At 36.2% G+C, this 19,370-nt stretch overlaps 1 protein-coding gene across 13 annotated transcripts in view; it reads left to right on the top strand.

Moving 5' to 3' along the window:
- Positions 1-19,370, top strand: part of TNRC6B (trinucleotide repeat containing adaptor 6B) — a 118,503-nt gene that overhangs the window by 10,252 nt on the left and 88,881 nt on the right. For 9 of the 13 annotated variants that reach the window (XM_072923377.1, XM_041713530.2, XM_072923385.1 and 6 more), the window contains exons 2-3: positions 2,944-3,016; positions 7,609-7,707. In XM_072923377.1, coding sequence (XP_072779478.1) covers positions 7,664-7,707 — 44 coding nt within the window. In that variant the 5' untranslated portion in view covers positions 2,944-3,016; positions 7,609-7,663. The remainder of the gene's footprint in view (positions 1-2,943; positions 3,017-7,608; positions 7,708-19,370) is intronic. The other 4 variants (XM_041713527.2, XM_072923378.1, XM_072923375.1 and 1 more) reach the window with 2 other exon arrangements.

Below are 19,370 nucleotides of genomic sequence, written 5' to 3'. Positions count from 1 at the left end.
GCTCGACTCTGTTCTTTCCTTGTGGCTGGCAAAACAAATATTTTATTTTTCATTTTAATTTGGCTGGACAAATTTTCATTTATAACAACTCTTAACTGTGATGCTGGTTGTCCAGAAGATGCTGTCAGACAGTTAAGATACACTACTCCAAATAACCTCAGTTTGGTAGTTTCCATGAACGTTGTGGTGTAGAGTGTTGAAGGTCTTGAAGAGAAAAAGTAGAAATAATAATGAGGTTGTTTTGTTACATACACGTATATTGTATCTACACACATATCTGTGTATATGTACGTGTGTATATATGCTTCAGTCACAGTGAAAATACAGGGTGGAACAAAGCACAAAGGACTTTGGAAAACTTAACCACTTGACAGCCTTTTGCTGATTATAGTTGGGATGTTGTCTTGATTACAGTTGAGAAGTGATGTGTAGTGTTATGTAACGCACAATAGGTTGCTGTAGCAAAGTGAGGACAAATACCTTTTATGTTCACTGTAACCTTTAATGGATTATTTAGCCCAATCGGTATGAGCAGAAAAGAAGTGGGGTTTGTGCTGCTTTGTACAGTAGAAAGTGGCAAAATGTGTAAACAAAACATTTTTTTAAATAAGCTTTTCCGTGGACTTTTCCTTTACTGGGAGGAGAAACATTTAGCACCTTAAATATTGTTTACATCAATGGTTTTGCACACTGGGAAGGTAATGATTATGTATTGTCTTTATGTTTCAAGACTGTCTTTAGACTCAAAGGCTAGAGCCAGGATTTTCTAAATTGAGTCTGATTTAGGACCATTTGAGAAGTATACCTTTGTACGTTTCACATGTCTCTGTTAAGGATGAATCAAAAAGGGTGACATTCTTTAATGAGAAAAACCACAAATTCATTAATGATTGGATTTTCTTGAGCAGATCATGTTGTATAGTTGTCTGTGGTTTTTTTAGATGTCCCCCTGACATCTTCAGAAGCACTCTGTTTTATGAAATGGTTTGTATTTGAGTTGTTCATGTAAAAAGACTTAAGTGCTGTGAAGTGAGACTTATGTTTTGTTCATAGGTTGTCTTTAACTTCTTTTTGGTCCTTCTGTTTTCATGTTACTTTAGAAGAGCAGTACAGAGTAATGTATATGATATCTATTCCAAGTTACTGCTATTTATCTTGTTAAAAGTACTTGTGTCATTGTACATGAACAGCTGAAACATTTACCATATGTTACCAAAAACATCAGTGCAAAGAATTATATACAGAACAAAATATGAAGTTGTGCAGCCAATGCTAAATTAAGCATAATGGACACCTTTTCTCATGTCATGTTTTGCTTCAGAACATCACAGTGATTTTGTGGGATGTGTGACTGCCCTTCCTGAATATTCCTCTGGATTTTTTTCCATGAGAGATTGAGGATTTCTGCCTTTTCCTATTCCTCCCTACTGCTTTGTTTAAAGTGATATCTTTAGTTCGTTTTTCCTTGAAGTACTAATCCTTCCTGGATTTCCTTCCACCTAAGTAATGCAAAGAGATTGTTTTAAACCGTGTGAAATAAAGAGGTTGCAAATCCTCTTCTCAAATACCAGTAGTACCAAATTATTTGGTTACAAGTTATGTTTCCATCTTCAACCTTGAAAAGTGAAGTGGACAGTTATCATCACAGTGAGACGTGGGTTATCCTGGGTAATTTTTATAGTAAATCATGACTTACGCTGCTGCTGTGCTGTAGATGAAAAACCATTAACTATTTCTGTGTTGTTTTGAAGTTGTGAATGACTTAAAGCCAACTTCCCATATCCTAATTGAGTATGTGATGTTTTTGTTTATTTACGACAGCAGCTGATTTTTTTTAAGATGATGTTTTGAGACAGCTTGAGACCTTTTGAGCAGAGTGTGCTCGTGGTTGCTTTATCAGAATCACCCCACAGCATAAATCAGAACCAAGTTCAAAATTTAAGTTTGCATCTGTAAAGCATTTACTCACTAAGCAAAGGGAAAGGTAAACCACAGTGGCAGGTAAGACTCCCTTTTATCACCAAATGTATTTTCTAGTCAGAAATTGTTTGAATGGAAATCATGCCCAGACAGCTCTTAGTTAATGCTAGAAGACGAGGGAAAAAAATACATTGTTTATGGCAGTTAGTCCAATGACAGGAACGCTTTGTTCCTAAATAATGCTGTACATTAAGGAGTAGTAGCCAACAAAATGATGCAGAGAATTTAGAAAAGTGTCACTAGTTCATATCCCTTACAATAAACCGTAATAATGGCAACTGGAATAATTTAGATTTTAGTGATGTTAACTTGGATGTATAGTGGTAAGCTGATGGTTCTGGACTTCTTTTGATTCCTGGAAGTTGGTTATGTTTTGCAAAACCAAAACTGAAGTATTTAGTACTAGCTATGGTTTAGACAGATTATGTATGATTTGAAATGGAAATTATTGTAAGCCATTGCAGTGCTGTTATGTTACTATTTCAAAATAGGAATATTACCTGACAATTGGTAGGTTGGGATTCATTTTTACACATAACATTTACTATTTAGGAGTTTTTGTAGGATTACATAATCTCTTCCCTTGTCTGCAAGGAAACACGCTTGTGTGTGTTCTCTCAGTTGCTGTACAAGTTCCTGTACAGCTTCACCCCATGTTTTTTCCAGTTGTGAATAGAAATTATGTTTCTAGAGCCTCCTGCTGTTCTGTTGTATCTCATAGTCACTAGGAGATTCTCTCACACATGCTACCAGTGTTTACTGTTTTTCCAGATTTGGATGGGAGGTTGTGGGGAGAATTTTAACAAAATATTTTCTTGGTGGCAGCCTATTCCTTTAACTTCTGTGCACCTAGGTTTCCTGAGCTTTGGAGGCAGATGTGCTTTGTTTTTATATTTGTTTTTAATTTACTAATGACCACGGTTGGTTGATGTTTTAATTTTTTTTTTTTTTGTCTCCTTTTAGGGTTTTGTTTTTGCACTGAATGTAGCCAGTACGGATCCTTGTGGGCTTTGGCAGCCCTTGGAAACTGTCACAGGTAAAAATCAACCAAAGCTCAGTATTGTGATCTTGAAAGTTGGCGGTGAGAAGAACAATAGCCTATGCTGGTTCTTAAGATACTGTAGGATGTAGATCTGTATTAATGTGCTTTCTAATGTGTTATTTCCTGTGGGTTTGTATGTAATACAATGCTTTAGCAATTAAATACAATATAGCTGGATTGTGTGTTAAAAATTAATATTTTGTCTGTACCTAGAGGCTGGTGACAGTGATGGTGTGTCAATACAATTGTGTCAAATAAGCACAGTCTTATTCAAGACACTGTTTGGTCAAGTAGTGCCTTGTTCTAACTGCTCTTGTTTCAATATGCCATGTATACGACATCACTGCCTTGGAAGAGCACTTGTGGGCCTGTTTTGCTTTGTGAGAGAGTTTGGGACCTACCTTCAATTTTTGCTTTATGTCTGTAATGGTTACATTTGTTGCAGCCTTTCTGTCCTTCAGGGTGTTTCTAGTGGGCCATATCCAATTTAGACTTGGGAATTCACAGGAATCGCGATTGGTTGTACATTAATAAGTGCCTCTCTTGCAGCTGCACTCTTTAGAAGCTTGAAGTAGTTTTTCCTTCATTATCAGATGAAGAAAAGATTTTCTCTTTAGTCTATATTTGATTTTTGCTGCCAATCTAAAAAAAAAAAGTTTGGCTGCAAAAAAGACCCTTGAATTAGACAGGTTGCTTAGTCCCAGTGATGCCTGTTTGATGAAACCAACTTTGAAACCATTGGAATTCCAGCTCTCTCTTGCTATTGAGGACCGTGTATTTTTCCATGCTGGACCTACCTATGTGGAGTGAAAATTAGGCCTAGAAGGAAGTACCTTGTTCACTGGTATTGCTTTTCAGGGATTTATAAGTATATGGAAATTTTGTTCAAAAATTTTTTCAGGTTTTGCTTGCAGAGTGTGTTAGAATGCAGTAGTGCGGAGATGGTATCCGTAAAGACACTGCACTGTTCTGCTTACACTGAGTGGCTGGTAGCTGCATCTGTCATGTTGATTCCAGTAAACAAAATTAGTACATCTTTGCTGCAGAAAGAGATGGAGCAAAAATAGGACTAAATATCAAACTGAATTGTCCCCAAACCGTACTGTTTAATGGCAGGACAGTATTGTAGTAGGCATTAAAGTTGGTAAGAAATCCAACTGGTTCATATTAATGGATGCTTTTACCTTTAAGAACAGATTCTCATCACTGTATTACATTTTAAAAAGTTAAATAAAAGTTGTTCCTAAGTTTAGATGTGCATTTGCTGCATCATATGTGGGCATACCAGTGCATTGCTATTTGTCAGGCCTTCCTTGGTGTTACCTTACTCCAGTTTTTTCTGAAGGATATCAGGTGAATAAAAAATTGAGGGATTTCAGTCACATTTCAAGTAGTTTGGGTGGATATGTTCAAGGGTGGAAGAGGATTATCTTACTTTTGATCTTTTCCAGGAGTGACTTTCTTGATAGGGGTAGGATCTGAAAATCTAAATAGACTGTCTATAAACTTCCTTTTTATCACCTGGGAACTTGACATATCACATTAATTACTGAAGATAAGTAAACAAATGCCTTTAGGCTTTTGGCATTTGCCTGATCCTATAGGATGCTTGTACAAATTCTTACTTTTCTTGTATCCTCCGTATATAAAATAAATGACCTTTTAGGATTCTGGTCAGAAACTGGTGAGCTGAACAAGTGATGTCTGTAACATGCAGTAATTATGTTATTTCTTCATGTGCTGGCAATAAGAAGTCACCCTCAGTTGTGACTACTACAAAAGCCTGCCAGAGAGGTAGTGTCCCATGGATTCAGAAATCTTGAAATGTCTCTTTTTGGCAATAAAAAAACTTGCATTGCAGCATTCTTGTGCCAGTGGCTAAGGGAATCAATGATTCATGTAGGCAAAATAACATAAAAATTATTGAATTGGGCTCATAGTTTATTGCAAGATATTTGGTCTCCTGAAAGAACCCAGAAGCAAATGCAATAAAGTATAAAAGAAACCCAAACCAAACAACAAAAGGACAGTGTTCAGCAAAATATCCTCTTGCAACACCTTTTGTAGTCTATGGCTTAGGATCTTCCAGCACCACTTAAAGTTTTTGTTGGTGGATTTTCTTTTTCCCTTGTGAAGTTTACTAGTAAATTACTGAGCCTTTCAGAACTTCTACCTTTTTACCATCCCATGTGAGTGAGTTCACCGTTTGTATGACATATGACGTCTTTTTAAAATGTTAAAGCAAATAAAACATTAATTATGGATAAATTAAGAGAGAAAATAGAAATTCTAGAAAAAAGAAAACACAGTGAAGAAGGAAAACAGTTTATTTATTCAATTTCCTACACTAATCTCTGTGTTCTGGATAGTTCCAGTGCATTTAATCTGTTGCCTGTGGAAGAGCTCGCTTTTCTTTGTTCTTGTAGCCTTTCCATTTTTTTAAACTTTCCTAGTTCTACTGACCTTTTCTCCTTTGATGCACTGGTTGGTAGGTTTTTTTTGTCTTCCAGGAGTAGTGTATAAAAGCTGGAATCAAATACTGCCAATTCCTCTGGTAGTGAGGGATCTCAGAAGATAAAACACATCCGTTTTTGAAAGGCTTATGTTTGAGTTCTTCCAGCACTCTGAATGAAAAGTGATTTCCCCTTGCAGTGCTCTTGGTCTGACCTTTTCTGGTCTTGTTTTATATGTAAGCTTTTTTAAATGCTTCTGTAGCTCAAGTTCATTCTTGCTTATTTCTCTGACTTCAAGGCCAGGTAAGTGCCACAGGAATCCTTCTGGCCAAAGCTGTTTTGGCTGTTAGACATCAGACTGTCTGTCTAACAAAAATCTCAGGAGCTTCCCAATGACTTGACTCTGATACTGCAAAATCATGTTCCAAAACTTCTAGCTCTGGAAGTTTTGGAGTGGGTTTCAGAAAATGAGCATGGCAAAGAAGTACCATGGACAGGGACTACCCAGCCTGGCCTCCTCCACTGTGGGTGCAGAACAAAACGCTAGAAATATTTGTTATAGGCAAGAGAATCTTGGCATAGATGTCATTCTTAGCATTTGATACCTCTGATTTTTGGTTATGTGGTGAAGGCAGAATGTTTAAGTGAGGATTTGGGTAAGAGTTTGCTTTTCTCCTCATTCCTTCTTTTCCCAAAAAAGGAAATTACTATGCTCTAAGTCTTTACAGCTGTTGTGCCTTGCACTAGAGTGTATGATATTACTGAATGTAACAGCTTGTTGGTTGTAAGAGTTATTAAGTTGTATGTAACCTTTTGTAGCTTCAGGCCTTTAATGTTAGTAGAACGTATTCTTCACTCCTTGAGTCAGCCATGACAGATGTTGTTTTACCTATGTACAACATAACAAAGGAGGTTGGAGTGCAGACACCTTACACTCTGAACAGGCATTAGCAAGGAAGTGAAGGAGGTGCATCATTTAGGAGCTTTCTGTTGTCAGTTTCCAGGCTTGGAATTGCTGCTGTGAATGTGACAGTCAGCAGTTCTGTAGCCGAGGTGCAGAAGTAGAGAGACTTGAAATGGATGTTAAATGCTGGTGCAGCTGAAGAGTTACATAATCTTGAGAGGGACAACTGTTAAATGCTAACAGCTCTTGGCTTTAAGAGAATTCTTAACTCAGTGTATTCAGTGTGAGCCCTTACTCTCCATATACCTGGAATGTTAGAGATCTGGCCATGGCTTATGTCTTGCATTTTAAGTGTGCGAGATGCCTGCTGAATTTATACTAGTGCATCTGAACTCTTAAATTGATTAATTTGATCCATTACCTCTGAAAGATGCCTCATCCTCTGGAGTAGTAGACATTATAATCTTACACACCAAAATCTCCCTAATTGTATTGCATCCTTCCATAACTTACATTACAATTTGAAGATTGGAGTTTGGGGTGCAGATTTTGGATTTTGTTCAGTTGGAAATGCACAGATACTGTCAAACAAACTTGAAAATAGATTACTTACTAGTGTTGAGTATTGGAAACACTGGGATCATTTGACCTGGGTTAAATTGGAAATGCCAACCTGAATGTGAATGACTTTATCTGTTCCCTGAACCATTTTGATTCTAGAATGTATTTATTATTAAAATGAAGTAAAGAAAAAAATCCCAAGAGTAAGACTTCAGAGGTACTGTGAGATCACTGGAAGTCTTAACAATTTTTCAAACTAATAACCTTTAGTTTGGCTTTAAGCTGTGTCTTTAAGGCTTATATTTGCACATAAGCTATTTCCTAGTAAGGAAGAATTGCTCAGCTCTGGTCTGTGTGATTGTTCTTTGCTGACTGTGACTTTAATGAGTAAAATCAGTGACTACATTAAATACTCAGCAATGCCACTTTAAAGTTAAAAAGAAAGTATATTCCTGTTAAGTGGATTTTTTTCTTTTAATTAGGTAGTTTTGTCTTATCCTGAATAACAGTTCTTGTTTGTGTGAAACATTATTTCAGCAAATATGTGCAGAATGGCATCATTAAAGGTCATAGCCTAGAATTGTTGTTTATGTGTACTGCAGTCTCACATAACATTGTTAAAGAAAAAGAATTGTTTTTAAAATATATCTTTGTTGTTTATCTTTTAGGCAGTATTTTGCATTTCTGCAGAGCTTTGCACAGATCCTGTTCCCATGCAAACTGATGAGGGAGAAATACTGGAGGAAGGCAGTCCCAAGGTCAGTGAGGTAAATGCCACTGTGTTTTGGAGGAAGAAGAGCTTGTTTGGCTGAAATGGGGGCAGGGGAGTACATGGAGTGAACATTGACTGGTGGTATTTTTAATAAATACCTTCATGTAGATGCTTATTATTTATTGTCACGGAGATACTTAAGAAATTAAACTTTATAAAACCTTTGGAAAGACAGGGGTTTTGCCACCCACTAAGGATTGGAACATGTGTTTTCAAGCACTTCCAGGAAGGAAAGAGAAAACCTGCAAAAAGATGGTTGTATTTAATTTGTGATAGGACTTTGTTTCCTACCTACCCACCCACCCTTTGAATTAACTTAAGGAATTAGACATGTGGGCCCTTAGGTGCAGGTGTTGGTGTCTGTGGATTGCTGACTGACTTATATTGAAGGTGTGCTGCTTCTTGTTTCCTTATACTTGCCAGTGTGTGCTGTGTTGGGAGACTGGAATGTGTGTTGCTTTTGATTGCACCTCTGATTCTCAGCATACCTTGTTGGGACAGGAGCATGTGAAGTGTTCTGTTGAACACAATGCTGTATCCTGCTTTTTGCCTTCTTCCTGAAGATGTACATGTTAATATGTGAATTACTTTAGTTTTCATAATGACATAGTCATTGTCATACTCTTCTGAAGGTTTATAAATACAATTTATAGTCCTACTTCTCAGTGAGTTAGTGTCAACATTGCAACTGATCTGTGTTTAAAACATACTCCCTACATTTCACAAAAATCTGGATCATTTTTAGTTTGCTTGTAGCTTTGTGTAAGAGAGAGACTGAGAAATTAAAACACTAGAAAATTAAAGTTAAAATCTGTTTCCTAGGTAGACATTTGGAGAGGTGTTTTCATTGTTTTAGGATCTAAGGCAAAACTTTTTTTAGCTGTAAGCACCAAGTTAGGAAGTAAATAATTATTAGAGAAAGAACTTGGCAACTGTGCTACAGGTACTTCAGGAGCTGTGTTAATTTTAAATAGCTTTGAAGGAAGGTTGGCTCTAGATTAGGAGCTGAAAAATGAGAACATATCACTGGATGTACTTGCAGCAATCCAGGCTATTGAATGCATCTTTTGACAAGGATGTGATTACAGGTTTCAGTGGGGAATAAACATGAGAGAGGAGACATCACGGTGCAATTAATTACTGATTATAGAACAGTTATTGGTGTCTTTTCATCGCACAGAGGATATTTGTGTATGTGAACACGCATTTATGTGTATACAAACAGGTGCCTGTATATATATATATATGGATACACAGCTTTCTTCTTTTTTTGTCTGTGTGGCAGGAAGTAGACTGAAGTGACTGTCTTTTCCTCCAATTAAGGGTATGCTTTTCTTTGGCATACTTAATTCTGGATATAATGGTGAAGATTGTATATGTGCTCCAAAAATTGAATGAGCTTAAATTTAAAACCAAATTCTTCATACTGACTTTGAATACCTAAATGTGTATGAAGTATTGTTTTGAAACAATTAGAGAATGTGGGAGATCAGGAATTGTGCATCTGGTATTTAGTATTATTAATAAAGGACTATATAGGATCAGTGTATATTAAGCAAAAAAGTAATGACTACATCTAGTCCTTCTCCCCATTCTATGATGTACAGGACTACTCACTAAAGTCCGTTTTTCAGTGTTTCTTCAATCAGTAAATGATCATCCTCTCTGTCCTTGTCTCAGAAGAGTTTTGTATCTATAACAGTTGAAGCTTTGTCCTAGAAAATTTTAGGCAAAATACATTTCACTATGTTGTCTAGTATAATTGAAATTTCTCTCAATTTACAAATGTTTACATGATCCAGGACCCATTTTCATAGAGATACATTTTCCTATGAAATACCTTTATAAGATATTCAGTAATGTAGTTCAGTTTTTTTCATCTTCCCATCGCTCCCCACCCACTCCCAACTTTTTCAGGCAAAAAAGTATGAAGTATACTTGAATGAAGTGTTCTGAAAGAGAGGAGAGCAAAATCATCTTCTGTGGAGATACCATGAATATCAGGATATAAAGATTTGGATACTGCAAGAATTAATTTTTTTATCGTACCAGCCTGAAAATAACCTAAAAAGTTTTACATGCAGATTCTATCATTGAGTGGAAACCAAATGATATGTTATGCTGTATGCTTGTGAACTGGTTTGGTTCTATAACTCAGATTAGTCTGATTTTCTGGTATCCTAGACTATATAGTATTTTGAGATGTCCTGGTCAAGACTTCACAATAAAAGGAGATTTCCTCCGGTTTTGAAGAAAAAATTGTATTATGCCTTATGTAGAGCCAAGTAAGTAGTTTTAAAGCCTAACTATTTATGGCTTTCAAACTAATTAACAGTATGTAAGGTATGATCAGAAAATTTAAGCCCTGCAGTCAAACATCATGAACAATGATCTTCTTGCTTGACTCCTAACAATCTGGTGAGATGGTTGTAAAGCTCTTTAAATGAATGGCAAACTCAGTGGCAAATCATTGGAAATTAAGCTTAAGGGCATTTATTGATGGACTCAGTTCCCACTTTAGTGTTTATTTCTACCACTGTTGTTAATGTATACATTTTTATTTAATTATTAATTTAATTTTTTAATATTGTGGTTGTTGAGTTCTGCTCATGTTCTCAATTTTGCATACACTTTCTTTTAAAATGGCCTCAGCATGGTAAAGATGCCTGGCACCTGTCAATAGCATGCTCTTGATTCCAATAATTACCTAATGTTAGTGCTATACAGAGAGGAAGGAACTTGTGCAGAAGTCAGTTATTTCAAATGAGCATATGGATTTTAAAACTTAATTTCGTTTTGGCAGATGTGGAAATTTTATTTGATAATAATATCCGGTCTATTTTATCCAAATGACTTTCTAGTGAGTATCATGCAGTGAAGTATCCTTTCACTTTTTAGAATAGTTTGGGGTGGGCTGTCTTTTTTCTGGCTTTTCAGGGTCTCTTTTCTTCCTTTGAAAAAATAAAAAAAGAAAAGAATCATAGAATTGTTAAATTTGAAAGACACCTTCAAGATCATTCAGTCCGAGCTTTGAATGCCACCATGAGGTGGTAAAGGCTCAGCAGTGGGGTACAACCAAGGGAATTTTGTAAGATTGACCTCTTCAGAAGTGGGAATCCAAGCAAGACCCTCAATGGTGTTCTCCCCAGTCATGTTTGGTGGAGCTGCCAGTGGGAGGCAGGAAGCACTGTGTCATCCTGGTTCCCTGATACCAAAGTGAAATCTTCTGCTGCCTCTGCTACCTTTCCATTGCAACAAGAGGAAAAGAAAACTGGTGTTTCTGCTTGGAACCTTTTACCCTTTACTATTATTTGGATTATGATTTTAATATTTATATATTGTGGTAGCTGATTAGCTACTAACAATTACTAGGCTTTTTCCATTAACAACCTTGCTACCCTGATATCAACAAGCACTGAACTGCTTGTTTGTGACTGATTTCAACTGCTTTGATCCGTCAGTTAAGGATTACTGGCACAGGCAATACTTAAACTTGGTTTCTTAGTTGTTCCTTTGCTGTAAAATATTGCAGGAGAAAGCTAAAACTTTATGCCTGATTTGAAGTACTTTTATATTTATTTCAATGCTGGCAGGAGTTTTGAGCTTATGCAGAAAACGTCTTTATCAAAAAATGCAATTAAAATGCTCATCTTAAATGTAGAATTTCCCGCTCTCCTCCTAGTTGTTCCTTCATGTCTCAAAGGAAAAGCCTATGAATTCAGAGGGAGTGAGGGACTTTCATCAAAGTCACTTACGGAAAGGTATTTATGAATCATGGTTTTGGTTCAGTGTTGTAGAAGGGAAAGGAGGAAAAATATATAGTTCTGCCATTTTAATGTTTTGTATACTAAAAATCTAGGTTTTCCAGTCTAGTACTGGTCTGGTACAGGGTGCTTTCAGATGATAATTCCCTGCACTATGAATCTCTGCACTCTTGGAAAATTTTGGCTTGTTACAAGAGGTGAGCTTTCAACCTCGGTGTACTTTCCTGAGAGTACCTGACAGTTCTGAGTATGTTTCAGTTTAGTCATATGGCTGTTGCTTCTCCATTGGATCTATGACAGTAGGCTTTGGGGTTTTTTAATTTAGTTATTTTATTTTTCATGTCCTCTGGTGAGTTACTCGTGGAGCTTTCAGCATTTCTGTTTCCATTATTTTTCTGGAACATGCGTTGTAGGAGCAGCTAGTCTTCGTAAAGCTGACTTGCAACTCTACTAAGTTCCTGGAGTCTTTGCATGAAGTGTCTTGTATAGTCTTTGAAAAGTAGAGAGACATTTTGTCTAACAAGACAATTTATGCTTCTCCCAAAATGTAGCAATTTAAGAACTAGGAGGACAAAGACTTTTTCACAACAGAAACTGATGTCATCTCCATCCTCTGCTAGCTTCATTTAGTTAACCTGAAAAAAGCTGCAGCTCTTTAGGAGAATAATTTCAAATCCAAAATATTTGCATATCATGTATTGAAATAAAAATCCATTAACCTCTCAGTAAAAAATTAATTTACTTAGAATTCCTTTTAATTATGTGTTATAAAAATTTGTAAAAGCGTTATGATATAGTCCTCTTGTTTTAAGTATAGATTAACATAGGGAATCAAGGGAAGCTGAAATTCTGGGTTAGTTTCTCTCTGGAATTTCAACACTATGGCCAGGAAAAGAACCTAAAATACTTTCCTACAAAATACTACATGCTTGGACCTCTCTACATGGAGGGAAAAAACCCAAACAAACCTGTTTGTGAGTTTATAAAATTTCAAAATTTCAAGGCATTGTAACAGAGTATGTTATCAGGGTTCACTATAGAAGAAGCAGTTATAAATAAGGTAAAATTGTTGAGGACTTCGCAAAAAAGAACATGGAATTAGACAGTACTACTAGAAGTATTGTAAAGGAATGCTGTTGATAGTCTAGGTTCTTGGACATTTTAAAAGACATTCAGGATCAAGTTCAGGATTCTGCCAATTCGATATACTGTTTTCTACAGAGGCAAGATGAATTGCTCATTTGAAACCTACTTATCCATAGTGAAGACTGCTAAAATATAGATGCTGAACTGAAAGATGACTCTCTGTTTTCTAATGTCAGAATATCCTGAAGTGCTTTTCAATCACAAAGAGAAGGTTAACACAGTGATGTATTTTCTTTCTCTTGGAAAATACCATCATGTGCCAAGGTGGCTTTGAGATCTACAAGAACTGTCACCATATGTTCTTTGATGCAGTCTTTTCATATGCAGAGTTCATGTGGAGAAAGTGTACTGGAATAGCATGTCACTGCAGTGAACAGGTGTGTGTCATTTATAAAGGAAAAAAACCCTTCAGTCTTAAGAAAACATTCGGTTTAAAAACTCATCTTTTCCATTCTTTTAAAGGTTCTTTCTTCTTCGTAAGTATTTTCTCATTAGTTTTTTCTCAACCAGTAGCATCTCTTCTTCAGTTGATTACAGCAATTTATACTACTTGGCAAAGCAGGCAAAAAAGCAGATATTTGCTTGAAGATTGAAAAAGTGGTTCTGCATTTGGGAGCTTATGTTGTATAGTCCCACTATAATATGAATGACACTCAGGGAAATTGATTTGTGGCTTTGCTTACAAAGCATTTCTTCTCATGCAGGTGTTCTATTGGCACACAATTTGAGGGCTTTCTGCCTTTTCAGAATATTGTCTTTTGATCTCTTTCCATTTTGTATTGACTTTAGAGAATTGTTGGCAGTGGTTGTAGTCCATGTGAATTGTGACAGAGTTCTTTATAATGGGTAACTTTATATGAAGTCTTACAGATGTGGAAGTATTGATGAGTGTTTTCAATTTTCCTGTCTTATGGCAGACTTGAGGGGCATAAGTATTTAGGGAGAAATTTGAACCAGGGACATTAAAGCTTATTCTACCCTACTTTAAAAAGTCCTAAATTTACTTTAGAAATACTTTGTAGAATGTTAGTCTGGCTGAATCATTGAAAGGTGTAAAATTCAGTGGTCTTGTTGATTTCATGCATTTGCAAGACTGTACATTTGCATGACCCTTCAAAGACTATTTCCTTTTCATTTTGTGGACTAGATGGATATGAGTTTTTTTCACTTCCTCAGAATTTTTTTTTTCATTCATTGGGTGTGGAAGAAGTACATGTTAGGTTTGATGGGAAGAGTGTGGGTTATTCTTTTGATGGTAGTAGCAAAAAATTGTGGAGATGGTTTTCAGTATTTGAGTACATAAGAGGGTGACTGGACAACTAAGGACACTGGAATTCTGCAAAAACATACTGTGTGCTGTCAGTTCCCCTGAAGGGTAAAAGCAACATTGAAAACATGTCATCGTTTCCTGGCACTTGCTTGAAATCACTGAAGCATTTGAGCAGTAGACAAGAGGGTGTATCATTAGAGGGGAGAATGTAGTAGTTGTCTACAGACACAGTAGTGTGGAATTAGTTTAAGAAATATTTAGAGGTACTTTGAAATCACGCTGATTGGTTTCAACAGATGCAATTTCTACATGTAATTCTCAGAGAAATAGCATATTTCCATGGCATCTAAAGGTTTGTTGGGGATTTTTTGAGTGCAAGTTGTAGAAAAGCCCACACTCTGCTCCAGAGATGAGTGGCTATATTAATGGTTTGGTGGTCTGTCAGATAACTAATATTTCTAATAATCTTGATAAATTTGGAAAAAATTTATAAGCAAGCAGCAGTGTATGTGGCTCCTCTGTGACTAAAATGAGTTTGGATTTGTATTCTGGTAACTGAAGAAACTGGAAAGCAGCTGTGCTGTGGATGTGGATAGCGTGTATTCCTTCTCCTTTTTGACAGTGATCAAAATTGGATGCCTAATACAGACCTGGGGCAGGGTTAATATATACATAGAATAGATTTGTTCTTATCCTCCAGCTGTTGAGGAACTTTGTGGGCCACTGTTAGATTCTATGTGTTTAGAATCAAGACAACAGATTTCTGTGAACACAGAAAAGAAAGTTCTTTCTACTGCTTGCCTGTCTGGTTTTAAGGCAGAATAACTTCAGCACCAATTTGTGTGTGCCTGGCTTATGTCACTTTCAATCATTCCTAACTAACAGTTAAAAACAGAATTTGTGGCAGTGAAGGTGATGAAATGTGTAGTATAAAAGTGTAATTTAGTTTTCTGTAATTCTGATTATCATCTGCTTTCTTAAGCCTTTGAAAATTCTTTTAGCAGTTCATGCCTGTTGTCCTTTTGTGGCAATGCATCATCTAGATTTCCAAATCCAAGTGGGAGGAAGTTAATATGTTTTCTCTCTTCTGTGTCATCGCGGTTAACAATGTGGATATCAGAATATCAGCCACTTACAGATGTCAGTTTAAAATGCTATAACTTTTTCATCTGAAAAAGTCTCCATCATGAATAGGAAATTGACTGTAAACTGAGTTGGATAAATAGAGTTACTGAATTTCATATGGGTGGCTTCTGAAAGTACTGGTGGGGGTGAACTGTTCAGGGGCTTTTGGGTCAGTTGTATCCCCTAAATGGAAAGTGTAAAAATTTTGTTATGAAAGTGTAAAAGGTGGCCAAAGTTAGCAAGAATTCATGGCTTGTGAAATGCTTTTCGATTTTAACTGAAGAATAATTTAAAAGGTTAATTAAATAAAATCAGGGAATTTTTTTGCCTTACTAAATTCATATTATCCTGGGCTCCATTCATACTGTGTTTGTGCAGAACACACTACAAAATGGATGGAGTGTATGGATGGAACACACTAAAGAATGGATCATCAAAAGTGGAACAGGAAAAGAAAAGCACTTTTGCTTAAATTCAGAGTGCTTTATTCATATTTTGTGTCTGAGGTGGTTGAATTATTATTTGAAGCTGCCTTGGCAGCTTCAGAATTTAAGTTTTCAGATTGTATTTCTGGATATCCTGTCATACCATGACTTGAGTGACTTTAACATCTTCAGTGGTTGACATAAGGTAGAACTGTATCTTGCTGCAAACAGCTAGGTGGTTTAAATTGCTTTCAGAGCAAGATATATTAATTATATCTATATGCACACACACATGCTGTTGTGTTTTAAATACTTAGCAGCTTAGTGATGCATTAAAAAGAAGAAATTTTTTATTAAGTAAACTTTTGTATTTGTACGATATGAAATGTGGCTGGGATCCCAACCTTTTTAGCACTTCCAAAGTGCGATTGTTGTTTTCATGTTATTTATAAAACTGCTTAAGCTTAGCTGGGAATTCATGCTAAGCTGCTGGGTATTTCACAGAATATTAGTTAACAAACATCTTAAATATTATATAGAAAGTGAGCCATAGGTTATTTCTGCAATTACTTAGTGACTACCTGGTGACGGCTAAAAGCAAAAGAAACTAAAAGGAAAACTTCTGGTCTTTAACCACTGCTGCAGCTTTTGTGCTTCTTGTTTAGCTGTAGCATAAATTACATATTCTGAGTTCCGTAGGTTAATGATGAATTGAGTTCCCACTGACAACCTGTCCTGCTGTTGTATATGCATGATGCATGATTTAATGATGGTGTATGTTAACATGTTGGCATTTCTTCTAGTTAATGTAATGTTTCAGTGAGCCAGGTGTTAAAGTACAATTAAGCTGCATATAACGAACACCAGTAGCAGATTAGTAACTTTTGAACATAATTACCATGGTCTAAGTGTGTTAGCATTCAAAATTATTAGGAGGGAGTACTGAATGTGAAGTGTGACTTAGCAGAGGGATTATGTTAGTAAGTTTTCAAATCTCCTGTAACTAACAGAAAACCAGTCAGGACTGTGTGATGGTAATAACATTGAAATGTTCCATCTAGATGCTGCTGAAAAGCTTCAAGAAAATACTGATTAGGCTAGGAGATGGTTCACATATTTTGGTGGTGATTTTTATATATCAAGACTATGCTTTGACAAACTTGAGGAAAAAGAAAAGGTAGAAGTAGGTTCAAGTGAAAATTTAGTTACATCACAATGGTGCACAATACAACAAAGTCCTAAAAGAGACCAAAAATTCAGCCAGTATTTCATACATACCTTGTCTTTAAGACTTTCCTCAGTGTGATTCAGAAAAATACTTGGTGCTTTCTCATTTTAGGAGCTGTTTTTTCTTTTTTTTAATTTTAAGTTTAAATCACAAATTCTAAGGGGTTTTTTTATGCTTTCATTTGTGTACTGAATTTAAGATTTAATCCAAGAAGTACATTTTGAAACTAATTTTGCTGAACAATTTGTGCTATTCTATGCGTATTTTGAAATGCTAGCTCGACACTAATTTATTCCTAAAAAATTATTGAAGTGTTAGCAGCTAAATTGCATTTTTATTAAAAGAAGGAAAGTTAAAATTTTAATTAATCTGTTACTAGTGAGTACAATTTTTCCCAATGCGTGTTGTTCAGAGTGCTTATAATGAAGCCAGGCAGAGAGGTGACTCAGCTTTCCTTTCATTTGTAGTAGTGATTACATTTCTGTCAGATCTCAAATGGTCTCTGAGATTTCTTGTTTTTATAGCACAGCCTCCAGCACTGTTAGCATTAGTGACTAGTGACTAATTTGAGGACTGGGTTGTGCAACTCTCCTTAAAACAACTATTAGTGAGAGAAAAAAAAGTGCTGTTTACAGTAGTTCGGTGCTGCTGACGATTGGAAGGGATGTTGGTGTTAAGCAGTAGTTGTGATAAAACATCTGATTTGTCCTTCTCAGGCTGGGGTAGGCTGTGTGAAAATCACTTCACTTAAAGCACGGGAAGTGGATGGCCACAACCTGCAGAAAGCAGCATTTGATCTTGGCTGGTCTCCACCAGAGTGTCTGGTCAAGTGCCAGATAAGGCTTTGGTGTTGTGTCTGCTTGAGATGCTAGTCAGTGAAAAATTTGGAGTCTTCATCTCCTGCCTGGCTCAAGTCCCTTTGGTTTTTGTTTGTTTGCTTGTTTGGGGTTTTATAAGTGTCATTTTGTTTGGTTGGTTGAGGGTTTTTTGTTTGTTTGGGGGCATGTGTGCTTGTTTTGAGGTTAAAATAGGAAATAAACCATCTTTGAAAAGGAGCTATGGAATGAGTAGGAAAAGGTGGTGATAGCAGCTCTCTGAAGTTGCATTAGTACATTTCTTTATACTGGTGAAGACAAGACTGTTTAAAATTAATAGCATTTCATAATAAGGATTTCTCACAAATATCTATCTTTTTTTTCCCTGAGAAAATGCTTGGTTTCTCTTAAGCTCAGTTCATCTTTGGTGGGCTAGGGTAGCTAATGTAAGAGCTGAATCTTGTTAGGAAAATGTGCTTTCTGACTTGGTGATTCAGGAAAGATGAGGCTTTTGCCCTTGAAACTTTCTGACCCTTCAGAGTGTTACTGACTTCATCTAGGAAATAAGGTTTACTCATTAATCAAATCCATTAGGGTCTCATTGAAGATATTTTTAGAAAGAGTAGTATGAAACTGTAGTAACAGGTGTTGCACTTCCAGACAAAAAAAAAGTATAATCGTTTATTACACTGAAGCTCATGATAAATTTCATTTTCTAAAGGTTAAGTATTGAGTGTCTAATACTGAGTAGATTTTCTTAAATAAAACAGATTGTCTTTTATTATTTAGAACACTCAATATATTTGTGTTGAAATTTGGGTATTCAGAGGTGCTTTAATTTTTAGAGAAAAAGGCTTTGAAATAATCAAATACAGAGTTCAACAACTGACAGTTCCTTTAAAAAAAAAAAACCAAAACTTTTCTATTGAATTCCTCCACTGCTATTTCAGGGTCTATTTCTGGTTCCTGCTTCCAGCTGCCAGAATCTTGAAGCTTTCTCTATTGCTTGCCAGGAGAAACAGGTGTGCAGTATGCTTCCTTTGATTCCTGCTCTTGGAATCAATGGCTCCCTCTGCAGTCGTCTTAAGAGAAGCCGAAGTGTTTCAGATCCTCTGCCATTCCACCATTTCTCCTTTCCTTGGGAGCAGTACAAGGAATCCAGCTCTGTCTTAGCTCCACCTTCCATTCTCTTTCTACATGTTGAGGACAACTGTGTTTCCTACATACTCTGTGAGTCAAGAGAGGCTCAAGGCTTAGAAAGCTGCCCCTTTTCCAAATGCTGCAGTGAGCCAGATCTGGTGAGGCTGTGGATGGCTGGAGCTTAACAAGATCTCTGGGCTCCAGTTTTCTTTAAAAAAAGACTCAAAGAGTGCTGAACAAGATAGGGTGATGACAGAATGAAGGGAAACTGAGAGACTTGTGGGGAAGAAATGTGCATAGGAATTGTATAATAACTGTGGGTGGAGGAGAAAAAGAGTATTCTCAGCTAACTGTGGCTCTTATGTGCTATTCCTCTCTTCAGTTCATCCTCAGATAGTCACTTAATCAAAAACTTAAAATGCCACATTCTCACTCTTTCTGCATTATGACATCATGGGATGTCATTGGGAAAATAAGACCTAAACATTTTAATTTTGAAGTATTTTTTAAAATATAATAGATAGCTGGGCCTTAGAACAAACTTTATGAATATGTAAGCAATGCTTTTTGAATTTTATTGTAATTTTACTTGCTCTTAAATTGTTTTCAGAAGGCTCTTTGTCAGATATATCTATTTGAATTAACTACCCAATAAAGCGACTTTTAAATATTGCAAAAAGATGTAAATGGGTATTACTTTATGAACTTACTCTAGAAATTTTAGACCATTAAATAAGATATGTAT

The sequence above is a fragment of the Taeniopygia guttata genome, chromosome 1A, assembly GCF_048771995.1.
Source record: "Taeniopygia guttata chromosome 1A, bTaeGut7.mat, whole genome shotgun sequence".
Lineage (NCBI taxonomy): Eukaryota > Metazoa > Chordata > Aves > Passeriformes > Estrildidae > Taeniopygia > Taeniopygia guttata.
Note: the sequence above shows the minus strand (reverse complement) of the source record. Positions and strands in the feature narration are given on the sequence as shown.